We start from the raw sequence: 13,040 nt of genomic DNA, 5'->3' as shown, positions 1-13,040 counted from the left end.
TAGTCAACCGCAGCCACGGCCAGCCGCGCAGCTAGGCAGAGTACCCAACCACGCAAACCAGCAGCGAACTCCACCGTACTAGGCCCTGCCTCACATCTAGGGTTTTAATTGCAAATCTACCATTGCTACCCCCATTTTCAAATCGTCATCGTCATCATAGTCTTCATCGTCATCTCCTCCGCTGCCGCACGAAACATATTGGGTACGGACCGCACCCAATAGTTTGTATTGAGTTGGAGTAGCTGAGAGGAAGTGAGTGTGAGTGTGGGAGGAAGATGACTGAGAAAAATGGCGATGAATTTTAATCAAAGTAGAGTGAGAGAAATATTTCATAGTCATATGCATGTATAAAATAACATGTACTTATTTAAAAATAACATATACTACCTCCGTTTCGTATTATCTGCAACAAACTTGGTTGCACAATCCCCAAGACAAAATTTCTTAAGCAAAGATTAGTAAAAAAGGGGCATGTGATTAATTGGATGAGAGAGAAAATAAACACCACTAAAACCCATCTTGTAACCACTCTCTCACCACCACTAAGATCTGAAACCCCACCACCACCATCCAAAACCCACCCAACCAACTCGCACTACCACCAATCAACTCGCACCACCGCCCAAAACCTACCCAACCAACTCGCACTACCACCCAAAACCCACCCAACCAACACGCACCACCAACGAATAGAGCCCCATGTCACCAGACCACCAACGAACGAAGCCCCACGTAACCAGGCCAACCACCACCAACGAACCGAAACAACCACCTTACCACCTCCAACAGACTGAAACCCCAACAAACCACCACTAATTTAGATCTGAAACCCCAACTTACCACCACCAAGGAAACGAATCGAAATCCCACCTCACCACACCAAGATCCAAAACACAACACCACCAAGACCTCACCTCGTATTGGTTAAGAAAAACCATCGAATTTGAAAGAGGCGGCAGTGAACTGGCAAGGGTGAGGTGAGATGGTCGGTGACTTGATCTGAGTGGTGGTGGTGGTGTGGTTGTGAGAGAAGAGAGAATAGGGCTGCTAGTGGTGGTGGTTGTGATGGAGGAGAGAGAAAATTTGGTGATGTTGTAGGTGGATGTGGTTGTGAGAGAGGAGGAAGAATGTGGGTTAGGGTTTTACTTATGGATAAATTAATTTGGGTTAAAGAGTTAATATGTTACTTATTGAAGTTAAGTAACATTTAGTAAGGGTATGCTGGTAGTTTTACACAAAAAAATTTACTAAAAGAGGAAACTTTTAGTTTGTTGCACATAATATGTAGCATCCGTTTTTGAAAATGTTGCAGATAATACGAAACGGAGGTAGTATATATATAAACTAGATGAAACTCGTGCGACGCACGATTTGTTTTTATTTTTTAAAACAAATATTTTTTGTATTTATTTGATAAAATTTGTTATTTTATTCGTTGTACGTAGTAATCATTAAATAGTTTTATTTTAAAATAATTGTGAATTTCCTCTCATACGTTATATATCAAGATAAAATTTCTAATTTAAAATATAATATTTTATATTTAATTAATTTAAACTTTAAAATCTCATTCGTCAATTTTGCTTACGTGGCATTTGAATTATTTAATTCTACAAGAAATTATAATCTATTATTTGATTGGCTATAACTAAAGTTTATAATCCTACATGGCGCGTTAAGAAAATTTCGTCCTATGTGGCTCTCTAAAAACTCTGGAAAAAACTCCCCTTTATATATATACAAGTTTGGTTCCCTTGGCGATGTTCAGGTTGTTTATTGAATTTTAGGATAAACCTTTTGGCTTGATTGTTAAATACGGTTATATAATCACTTTTGATGATGTAGGATATTTAGACATGAGATATCATACTTAAATTATTTTTTTTAACTGAAAGTTTTTTTACCAATTAAAACTTATTTTTACTAATTCTCTATTATTTTAAATATATTATAAATGGATCTTATTTTAAAGAACTTTTTAAAACGAATTTTATGATGAAAATAAAACCGAGCTATTAGATTTTTATTAAAAGTTATGATTAATTTTGTATATATGAAATATTAAAATTATATCAACAATAAAACACTATACAACAATTTTATCTTAAAAAATCTATGAAAAATTTGCTTACTTAACATCATATGTGTCACAATAATACCTAGTTTTTGCCTATGTGGCGTGACACTTGGTGAAAAACTAGAATGTCAAGTGTCGATGTCTCGTGGTCTAGCTGCGAGGCCGACTTTATTTATTAGTGAAGTACGTACCCTGGGCGATGCCCCGGGTTCCCTCCACAATATAAAATCCTTAAATTAATTGGCTAATTATAAAATAATTATAAAGTAATAATTTTATTCTCAAAGGCATTATCACTAATGTCTACATCTTTCCACGTTTGAATATTTGTTGCTTTAAATGTTCAAAATTAAATGAGTAATTTAATTTTACGGTTTCATTGACATTTAACAATTTGAACTTCCTGTCTACCAAAAAAAAAAAAAAAAAAAAAAAAGAACTCCTAGACTTATTCAAAACCTTTAGTTCGAAAGTAAGTTTTCGGCTCCTAGACTTTTAGGGTTTTTTTTTTTTTTAAAAACGATTGCTTATTTGGAATTTTAATTTTGGTGGCGATACCCGGTTTGTTTATTGAATTTTAAAATTTGGTGGCGATACCCGGTTTGTTTATTGAATTTTAAAATATTTTTTTTATCTATACGCTAGATTTTAAAACATATCATTGATACAAACATTGTTATGTAAGAGATGTATATCCCTTTTGATTTAGGATATTTTGACGAAGGAAACCATTGATTTTTGTAAGAGCACGCAATATATATATATACACATATATATATATATATATACACACTGTATATGAGAAAAATGATACGAAAATTCTCTCTTAGATTAATTCTGCTTGATTAATCCGATCCAATCTCCTTCAAAAAAAAAAAAAATTCTAAAGGATATTTAGACATACGATATCCTATCGCTTATTTATAGAATAGTGTACTTTTTGTAATTTTGTTTGTAAATAGATATCTATGTTATTATTGACTTGAATTTAAATTATTTTTACTAAACTGAAAGTATTTTTACCAAACCAAAATTATTTTTTACTGGTTAAACTTAATTTTGTTGATTATCTATTATTGTTTTTAATAAATTAAAAATTATAATTAAATATTTCTTTCTAAAACAAAAATTTCAAGGTAGTTTCAAAACTTGATATCTAAAAGCAAAAATAACTAAAAGCTAATTTAATTTTATCAGGAAAAAAAAGATAGATGATTTCAATTTTTATATATATGAATTTGACCGAATCAAAAAAAGAAAGATTTGTTGTTTATTAATAATTTCAGTTATTGATCTACTAAATAAATCAACCTGTAAATTAATTTTACGTTAGTTGGTATTGTTTTTAAGGATCTCAATGACATTCACCCAAATCATCCACAAACAATAATCAGGAAGATATAGGATGTTGCATGTAATGGTGTGTACAAAACTACAAATTCACCCAAATCAAGTCTTTTACAAATTCTATCGTCTAGCTTTGTGCTCTGGCGATGCCTATAGGTTTGATAAAAGTTTAGGATAAACTTTTTGGATGGAATGTTAAATGTGGTCATATAATCCCTTTTGATAATGCATGATATTTAGACATACTGAACTGAAATCATATTTTACTGAACTGAAAGTATTTTTACCAAAAATAAATTTTTTTCCCTTGTTAAAACTTATTTTCATTGATTTTCTATTATTTATGTAAATAAATTAAATATATTATAAATGGATCTTATTTTATAGAACTTTTTAAAACGAATTTTATGATGGAAATAATACCGGATATTTATTAAAAGTTATGATTAATTTTATATATATGAATATTAGAAGTATATCGATAATAAAACTCTATTCAATATTTTTATATTTAAAAATATATTCAAACTCCGCTTACTTAGCATCCTATGTGTCACAATAATACCTATTTATCGCCTACTTGGCTCGACACTTGGCAAAAAACTGGAATGTCCTGCGAGACCGGCTTTATTTGTTAGTGATATATATAAGGATATTTTTGATTTTAACACCTGAAAAAACCCGAAAATGGTTTTTAACACCCCAAAAAAAAAACTTTTATTTTAACACCTGACAAAAAATATAAAAATGCTTTTACCACCATTTAACTGATTCCGTTTAGGAATCCGTTAAGTGGGTTCATGAGCCACGTGTTGCTTTATTATTGGCCAAAAAAATAAAAAAAAATAAAAAAAAAACCTAAAACTACCCAGCCACCCTAGCCCACCGCCGCCCCACCACTACCACCTTCTTCTTCAGCTTGACCCACAGCCGGCGACGCAACGACCGACGCACCACCTCCCCCTCTCTCACCGGCCGACCTAAACCCATACCCACCCTTTTCCCGCAACCCTAATCCACCCTAGCCCGACCACCGCCATCACCAACCATGAATTTTTGGCCGTTGATTCGGCCACGAATTCGGCCATTGATGGCCGAAATTAGCCGTTTAAGGCCACTTAGCCCCAAAACCAGTCGATTTCAACCATTAATGGCCAAATTCGCCGGCGTTTTTGGGGAAGGAAGGTTGCTCAGCAGCAAAACCACCACCCTTGAAATTCGTCGCCGTTTTTTGGGCACGATTTTCGGTGGGGGTTCTCGAATTTTGCCTGCGGGAAGCAAGGGTACGTCAATTTCCGGCGTTAAGGAAGGTTCGGTGGCGAAACCCGGTGACGGGGGGCTGGGAGAGGGTGGTTCGGGAGTTGGCCGGGGAGAAGGATCACCGTTGGTGGCTGCCTTCTGGTTGTTTGAGTTTTTTTTAAAAAAAATCTATTTTTTTTTGTTTTTTTTTTATTTTTTATTTTTTGAAAACAAGTAAAATGGTGACACGTGTCACTGTGGACCCCACTTAACGGAATTTTTGAACGGAAACCGTTAAGTGGTGGTAAAAACCATTTTCGTAACATTTGTCTAGTGTTATAATAAACCTTTTTTTTTTTTGAGGTGTTAAAACCCATTTTCCGATTTTTGTAAAATATCCTATATATAATTTGATTTGATATGATATTAGATTGAAATAATAAGAAGCTCACGTTAGAATAACATGAATTTTATAAACCTACATTAATATAGAATTTGCAGTAAAGCGTAAAACGGGAGGAAATATTATACCATGCCGACGCTACACCGGAACACCAGGATGTGCGTCTATCACTTCTTTTCTCGTCGTTTTTCTTCCATTTCTTCACCCCTTCCTGCCGCTGCCACTGCAACAGGTCTGTTTTTCTTTGTCAATCAAACCTTATTTTCTTCTTCTTTTGTCGTTATCTTTTAATTGTAATTAATGTGAAATTGATGATTTATAATTGCTGAATTTGATATAGACAAAAAAGCCGAGAACTGACCACTTCTTGTTTGTTTATTGCCTTCTACAAAATTTTGATTACAACTGAATATGAACACTTTATGTATTTTAATTTAATTGGGTATTGTTGGAAATGCATTGTTTCATCGTTTAAAGCTTAGCAATTAGTTGCAATGTTTAAATTTTCACGCTTGCGAATGCATACCTTTAACCATTAAATGTCTGTAATTATCAATGAGTAAAGATTATTAAACAGTTGATGTTTTTTTTTTGAAACAAAACAGTTGATGTTTTGTAAGTATATGTTGAGACACATCTTACAAAATCATGCATGATTATGTTTTTTTGTAATTATAAATCATCAAACATAGTCCAATTAGAGTGTGTGAATAGTGTCCTAATATTTCTAAGTTAAGTATATTCATGGCAAGTTGAATATGGTTTTTCATTTTTTTCCCAGATTTTCAAATGCTTAAATGTGTTCTTGATGACTGTAAAACCTCCTCGGATTCGAAAGCAGTACTCGAAACCCATGCCAAGATTGTTAAATTAGGATTTGGCATGGACTATTCACTCGTATCTCATTTATTGCTGACTTATATTAATTGTGGGAAGCTTGATTTTGCCCGCCACCTCCTAGATGAAACCCCATGTTGGAAGGTTGATTTGATTACCGGCAATATAATGATTTCAAGGTTTATGAAGAATGGAGATGTTGAGGCTGCCAAAAGGGTGTTTTTTAACATGCCTCTAAAAGATGTTGTCTCATGGAATTCCTTGATTGGTGGCTGTGTTAAAAACTCTCGATTAGAGGAGGCATTAAGAATGTTTAAGGATATGTGCTTATTGGGTATTGAGCCAGATGAGTTTACATTTTCTTCTGTTATTGCTGGGTGTGCACGGCTTGGAGCTCTTGATCATGCTTTATGGATACATAATCTCTTGATCGAGAAGAAAATTGCTTTGAATGACATTTTGCTGTCTGCAATTATAGATATGTATGCAAAATGTGGGAAAATAGAAATAGCAAAAGAATTTTTTGATGGCTGCAGAAGCAGTAGTGTGTCTGTTTGGAATTCGATGATTACTGGCCTGGCAGTTCATGGTCTTGCCACTGATGCTATTTCTGTATTCTTTCGATTGGAAGAGGAAAAAATTTATCCTGACAGTATAACGTTTCTTGGAATTTTAGTTGCATGTAGTCATTGTGGTTTAGTTGAGCTGGGAAAGAAATATTTTGACATGATGAATAGAAAATTCTCTATAGAACCAGAACTTGAGCATTATGGAACCATGGTTGATATTTTAGGTCGTGCTGGACAACTAGATGAAGCTTATGCCACCATCAGAGCAATGCCAATGCAACCTGATGTGGTAATATGGAAGGCACTACTCAGTGCTTGTAGGACTTACAGAAATGCACCACTAGGCGAAATTGCTATTCGAAATATATCATCCCTTGATGGTGGTGATTATGTAATGCTGTCAAACACATATTGTTCTTTAAACAAGTGGAGCAGCTCTGCAAACATGAGAGAGGAGATGAAAAGGGAGGGGATCCACAAGGATCATGGAAAAAGTTGGATTGAATTGGCGGGGATCATACACCAGTTTAAGGCACGTAATCAGGCACACCCTGAAATGGAGGCAATATACAAGATTATGAAACAATTGATTAAAAGAGCCAAGTTAGGGGGTTATGTTCCTGCAACAGACTTGGTTTTAATGGATGTTTCAGAGGAGGAAAAGGAGGAGAATTTGATTTTCCACAGTGAGAAATTAGCATTAGCTTTTGGAGTACTTAAAACTAGTCTGAGAACGGAAATTCGAATTACAAAGAACTTACGAACTTGCTATGACTGTCATTCTTGGTTTAAAATAGTTTCAAGGATGTTGGCAAGGGTGATCATTGTCAGGGATCGTGTCCGATTTCACAAGTTTGAAGCTGGTTCTTGTTCTTGTGGGGACTACTGGTGAGTGCTGAACAAGTTCTAATGAACTTATGAAATTTCCTTCATACACGAGGCTGTTTCTTAGTGAGGATATACAAGGCTGACAAAGTTAGATTGGTAAGCTGACAGATCAGCTAATGCTAGAGAGAAGCAGTTAGTTTGTGTTGTTCCACTTCAAGTTTGGATATGAAGTAACGAAGGTATTCCACTTATGTTGAATCTGTTTTTGCCTGTTTCTTCTTCCATTAACCCCTCTTTGTAAGTCTTTGTTGGTCAATGTTAGAAGAAGAATTATGCATGTCCAAGCGTGTGAAACTTAGTTACTTAGTTATAATTCCAAGGTTATATTGGAAGAAATGAATGAAACTTAGTTATTCTTACAACTTTCAAGGTTCTATCGTACTCGGGTAATGAAATTCACTGCCCATCCGTTATTTTCTTATTTTTTTGGTCAGTTTGTTGTGCCAATAATTTGAATATTCTGAGGCACTAGTCTGTGGACCAGATAAATAGGTGTAATAATACACTCCAAAGTAAATTTCACCTTTGTCGGAAACCACTTAAACAATATGTAAGTGATTTTAGCCAATTATCATTCATTGTCTTTTATAAGATCTGTGGCTTAGAGTAGAAAAAGTAAATTCACGAACAATTAGAGGAACTAGTAAGATGTATCTACGTGTTTGAAATTGATGGCCATGAACTTTGTTTGGGTTTAGATTTGGCACAACGAACTGAACATGTTTGGTTATTAGTTCAATTAGAGAGTATGTTGTTATGTGATCAAGATTTTTTTTCTAGATTATAATATGTTCCTAGTGTAGCCTTTAGAATGCAGAATTGCACAAAAAGCGTACATGTTACTTCTAGTCACATGCCTCTCATGTACAAGGTATCAGAGAATTGGATTTAGAAAGTCTGCAGCTTCTAATCTTATTCTCGCAATAATTTAGTTTGTCTTTGTTTGGTTGGGTGTCTAGTCGATCCATTTTAGACTTTAGTCCAGGAGCTTCTCTGTCAGTGGATGTGCTCGGCTACCTATGAATCTATGATACCATTTTTTTGTCCCTTGAACTCCTTTTTAAATTATCATTTTTAGGTGATGACTTTGAATTTCTGCTCTGCAGGTGCTGTATTAGTCAATCTTACATTTTAACTGCTGACATGCTTCTAAGTGTCCTCAACAAGGTTGGTGCCTTTGATTGTAATTTGGATTCGTAGTCATCTAAAGATGTGACCTGGATTTTTATTTTTTTTTCCTCACAAGCTTGTTGAGTGCACAGTGTTCGTCTACATCGTCAACTGATTGTTATCTACCTTGCACCTGATGCTTTTGTTGAATGAAATCGATTGGTTCTATGATATACTTTGCTGTTCTTCCATACATAGATGGAACATGGAACTAAAGCACTGACCTATGTCTCTATATGTGGGTTACTATGCTGTAGAGATCATGGAAAGAATAGGAATCCACCCATATCTATATGTGGGTTACAATGTTGCACCTTATGAGGCTGGTTTATTAAAGGTCCAGTACAGTTGCTGGTGCTCCATATCAATTTCTTGGCTCTCAAGGATTCTGAGAAAATGTATGTTCCTACCTCTGCGAGTTCCTGACTTTCTTACTTAGTTGGGCCAGTCATATCCTAAAATTGTGACCCATGCAACTTTTTTGGTTAAGGTATCTGCTGCTAGACTTTGTAAAACTTTCCAGCTGAGATGTTGGTATAGAGGATTTTTCTCTCAGTTGTTTGTCATGCTTGATGGATTTTGAGGCCAAAGCTCAGTTTTATAAATTTAATGAATCTGTTTTTGAGCAAGTCTTACTGAAATGTAAAAGAAAGGGGATAGATTTCAGCTACGAGCGTTGCATCGAGTTACATATTTAAACAGGCTATGAGCTGCTAGTAATTTTGGAGTTACCAAATAAGTTTATGTTGTGTTAAATCTCAATTGAGCAGTGAAACTAGTGGTGACCTTTCCTTTTTTTTTTTTTTTTTTCATTGTGGGTTGACGACTTTCCCTTTTCTATCCTGCTTGCACTTGTAGATGAACTATGCTGGTTCTAAGAGGGGAAAGGGAGAAGTGTCTATTCATCCCTGGGCTGGGTCATCCTTTGGGTGTTATGGCTGGAATTGAATATTGGAATTATTTTGGAATAGGGAGGTGCCGAGGTGGGTCATGGACTCATGGCTGACTCGTAGAGTAGTTGTGTTTCCAATTGGTGTGGAATGGCAGATTTGGAAGCTTTTCCTTGACCCATTTAGAGGCATAACATAAAGGACCTTATATCTTATTTATTTCTTAAAATTTTTTTCCAGTGAACTTCTGCTGTATAAAATTTGTTTAAATGCCCAGAGCTTAACCTGTCAATACATACATGGGTAGAAAACTAGAAATGGTGGTATAACATAGTCTGCTAGAAATTATATGTTTGAATGCTATTGCTTAATCTGTTAATGCCTTGTATATACTCTAGGTAAACCATATATTCCCAAGCAAGCTTTGACTTGGAGTGTATTAGAACACTTGTAATTCCTTTACTTTGCAGGAATAATTGTGAGCTTTCTTATGAGACACAGAAAATTTTGTTTAGTATGTAGAGTACAGTTTTACCTTGGCTTCGCTGTGGGTTTCGCACAATAAAATAGGATAATCAGAATTTTTATATTGGTTCTACTAGCTTTAAAATATATTTGAATGTTTCTTGCTTATTCAAGCCTATAAAACTCGAAGAGTGACTTTATGTATTCAGTGTTATTATGATGTGATTGTTTTTTTCTGAATAGCTTATGTGATGCGTGTTGGTCTGTTTGATTCTCAAATTAGCATTCCGGATTTATATTATCCCAAATTGACCTTAGCTAAAGCATATAACATGGGATGGTACCTAAATCTTTGGGGTGTTGAACACTTGAACCTAATCCACAGACTATGAACTGTAACAATTCTGAATGGAGATTTATTTGGTTTCGAGTTTCTTGGTCATGGTAGTTAGCGAGCCATATCTATATGACATTTCGACTGTTTCCATATGCCTACCATGTACAATGCAGGGACATCATCACATCAGGAAGTGGGGGGAGAGTTTGGTTTCCTGTTTCAAGGAATTTAGCATAATTTTGGTACAGAATGTCAATTTTGAACTCAGTGAATATCAGTTTATCTGAAACTTAGATAAGCATATAATTTGTATTACATGTATTACTATAACTATTACTATGAAATTCATTGTGATTTGGAGAATGTTATCTATCTCTGCTTAGAAGTAGTAAGATTTATTCCTTTCTGGTGACGATGACAATATAAGCATTGCATGCAGGTACAGTGTATATATTAATATATATATTGTTGTCATCATACAGACATTGGTATTTCATAATTCAACAATAGCTAATCACGTAACAATTGTGGATTCTGCCTGCAAATCTAATGAATACACACTTTTCCAGAGATGATCGACGGGAGTGATCAGAAATGTAGGATCACACTGACTGAGTTCTTTTGACGGCTGTGGATCCTAAAGGGTGTCCTTGTGACTTTGTAGTGCTACAGTATCTTCAAGCATCTTGAATGGGCACTATTGGCAGTTTGCCTCCATATATGTCTGGAAGTTGGCTCTCCTCAATGTCTTCTAGCATGGTTGATTTTATCTGTTTTTTCTCCACAAACTCTATCTGCAAAAGTGTGAAGAATGGTGATGGTATGCAATCATGCTATGTAAGTAATACCCTCATGGTCTCATCCTTTATGTTAATGAGATTTAACAACCATCTCCCCCCCCCCCCCCCAACACACACACAAAAAAAAAAAAAAAAAAAAAAAAAAAAAAAAAAAAAAATCATAGAGGGCAAAGTGCTTTCGAGCACTCACTTTGGTCTTGGTGTTGTCATCGATGAAGGGGTAGATAACCTTCCATACTGCCATAAAGATTTTTGGTGCGTGCACTATTAACAGCTTCCCTAATCTTTCTGGGTAGCAGTCCTGAAACACACCCATAACACATAATTTTTTTCTGCAATGTAGAATTTATTTTTAATTTTTGATTTTTTCTTTTTGCTGTGTGATGGTTCATATGTGAGTAGTTTGTGACAAACATGCCATTGCCACAAACTCTAGGAGTCAAATGATCATTGAATTATAATCTTTCCCCTCTGATTTCTCTCAAGGGGCTCTTATTAGGAATTTGATCATAGTGTTTGTAAACATAGGGCCAAATGCAACTAAAACTGCATTTACCTGCAAAATAGAGAGAGCCCCAAGATATCCTCGGATGTCACTGTTGGAGTATCCCCAGCCCTGTAGATCACCTATAGCAAGAAACTTTTCCTGTCCAGCAGGCATCCTGTTTTATAATTACCTATATATATTAGTTACGCAACAAACGTTATTGAATGACACTTAACCACAATTATCCCTGAATTCTGCTGTAAGTCTAGGATTTGGGATGGCCTAAAACATTCCTTTGTTATTTAAGCAACTTGATCTCCCCATCGCCGAGATGGAATTATTTTGTTCATCTCTTCTGCTCCTCACTGTATAGATTTTTTTTATACGTAGTATGCAACATTGTGTCTGGATGGTTTGAGATTGGCAAATTATCACCCCAGAGATTGTGTACTAGAGATCAACAGAAAGAATTTTAATGAAGATGACCTTACTAAAATGCATTGTATACTTCGATTCGTGTACAAGAATGAAAACCAGAGAGGTACCTTGCGCATAATGTATCAAGAGTATACACAACAAGACCTGTTCAGGAACCCACCAGAGAAGTATGTTTAGAGCAGAAACTAACTTTTCTGTAGATTGTTGCAGCTCAAGTATAATAGAGCTATCTAATAGTTAAACAGTAAGAGACATACGCTTAAACTCATCAAGACCCCCTGATTTGGAATTTTGGTAGTGCCGACCTGCAAACGCAACCACTGTTTAGAATAGCAGAAGTATAGAGAATGTTTTTAGGGTTAATTTTTCTGTGTATTACTCTGTAGAAGATTGGTACATTTATACAGGAGGAAACAGAGAAAAATAAGGAAACTGTTATACAAGATATATGCCTAACATAATTAGTCATATTCTGTTCCTATAATTAAGGAGCTAAATATGACTATTTCCTACACTCCCCCTCAAGTTGGGCACTCAGAATCCCAATGCCTAACTTGCGCAAAGTATTACTGAAGGCTTCAGTACTGACAGCTTTTGTTAGGATATCTGCCAACTAATCCTTTGATCGAACAAATGGAAGTTTGACGATCTTATCTTCTAGCTTGTCTTTGATGAAGTGTCGATCAATCTCAACATGTTTTGTTCTGTCATGCTGAAAGGATTTCCAGAAATACTTATTGCTGCCTTGTTGTCACAAAACAATTTACAGGCTGTTTTCTGAGGAAAACCGAGCTCATTTAACAGTTTTCTAATCCACAGGATTTCAGTTATCCCTTTCACAATTCCTCTGAACTCAGCTTCTGCACTTGACAAGGCTACTACTTTTTGCTTCTTGCTTCTCCAAGTGACAAGGTTTCCTCCTACCAAGGTGAAGTATCCAGAAGTGGATTTCCTTCCATCCCGGTCCCCGGCCCAATCTGCATCGGTGTAAGCAATTAAATCGAGGTTTATAATATTTGCCAAAATAAATCCCGGTGCTGCTTGTACCCTTTAGATATCTCAGGATCCTCATTACGGCTGTCATGTGATGTAT

At 35.4% G+C, this 13,040-nt stretch overlaps 1 protein-coding gene across 4 annotated transcripts; it reads left to right on the top strand.

Moving 5' to 3' along the window:
- The first annotated feature begins 4,025 nt into the window (after positions 1-4,025).
- Positions 4,026-11,378, top strand: LOC110698640 (pentatricopeptide repeat-containing protein At5g50990-like). 4 transcript variants are annotated; one of them, XM_021876136.1, is made up of 4 exons: positions 4,026-5,298; positions 5,848-7,539; positions 8,467-8,527; positions 10,792-11,378. In XM_021876136.1, the coding sequence occupies exons 1-2, from the start codon at positions 5,196-5,198 to the stop codon at positions 7,362-7,364; spliced, it is 1,620 nt and encodes a 539-aa protein (XP_021731828.1). In that variant the 5' UTR covers positions 4,026-5,195; the 3' UTR covers positions 7,365-7,539; positions 8,467-8,527; positions 10,792-11,378. The 4 variants fall into 4 exon arrangements, with proteins under 4 accessions (XP_021731828.1, XP_021731840.1, XP_021731821.1 ...); XM_021876148.1 differs by having other exon boundaries at positions 8,788-11,378; XM_021876129.1 differs by having other exon boundaries at positions 8,467-8,928.
- Positions 11,379-13,040: the final 1,662 nt, after the last annotated feature.

Source organism: Chenopodium quinoa, unplaced genomic scaffold (assembly GCF_001683475.1).
Source record: "Chenopodium quinoa cultivar QQ74 unplaced genomic scaffold, ASM168347v1, whole genome shotgun sequence".
Taxonomy (NCBI): Eukaryota; Viridiplantae; Streptophyta; class Magnoliopsida; order Caryophyllales; family Amaranthaceae; genus Chenopodium; species Chenopodium quinoa.
Note: the sequence above shows the minus strand (reverse complement) of the source record. Positions and strands in the feature narration are given on the sequence as shown.

Coding starts and splice junctions, on each gene's coding strand:
- LOC110698640 (XM_021876136.1), top strand. CDS start 5,196: ATGCCGACGCTACACCGGAACACCAGGATGTGCGTCTATCACTTCTTT. Junction 5,299..5,847: donor TGCCGCTGCCACTGCAACAG/GTCTGTTTTTCT, acceptor TTTTTTTCCCAG/ATTTTCAAATGCTTAAATGT.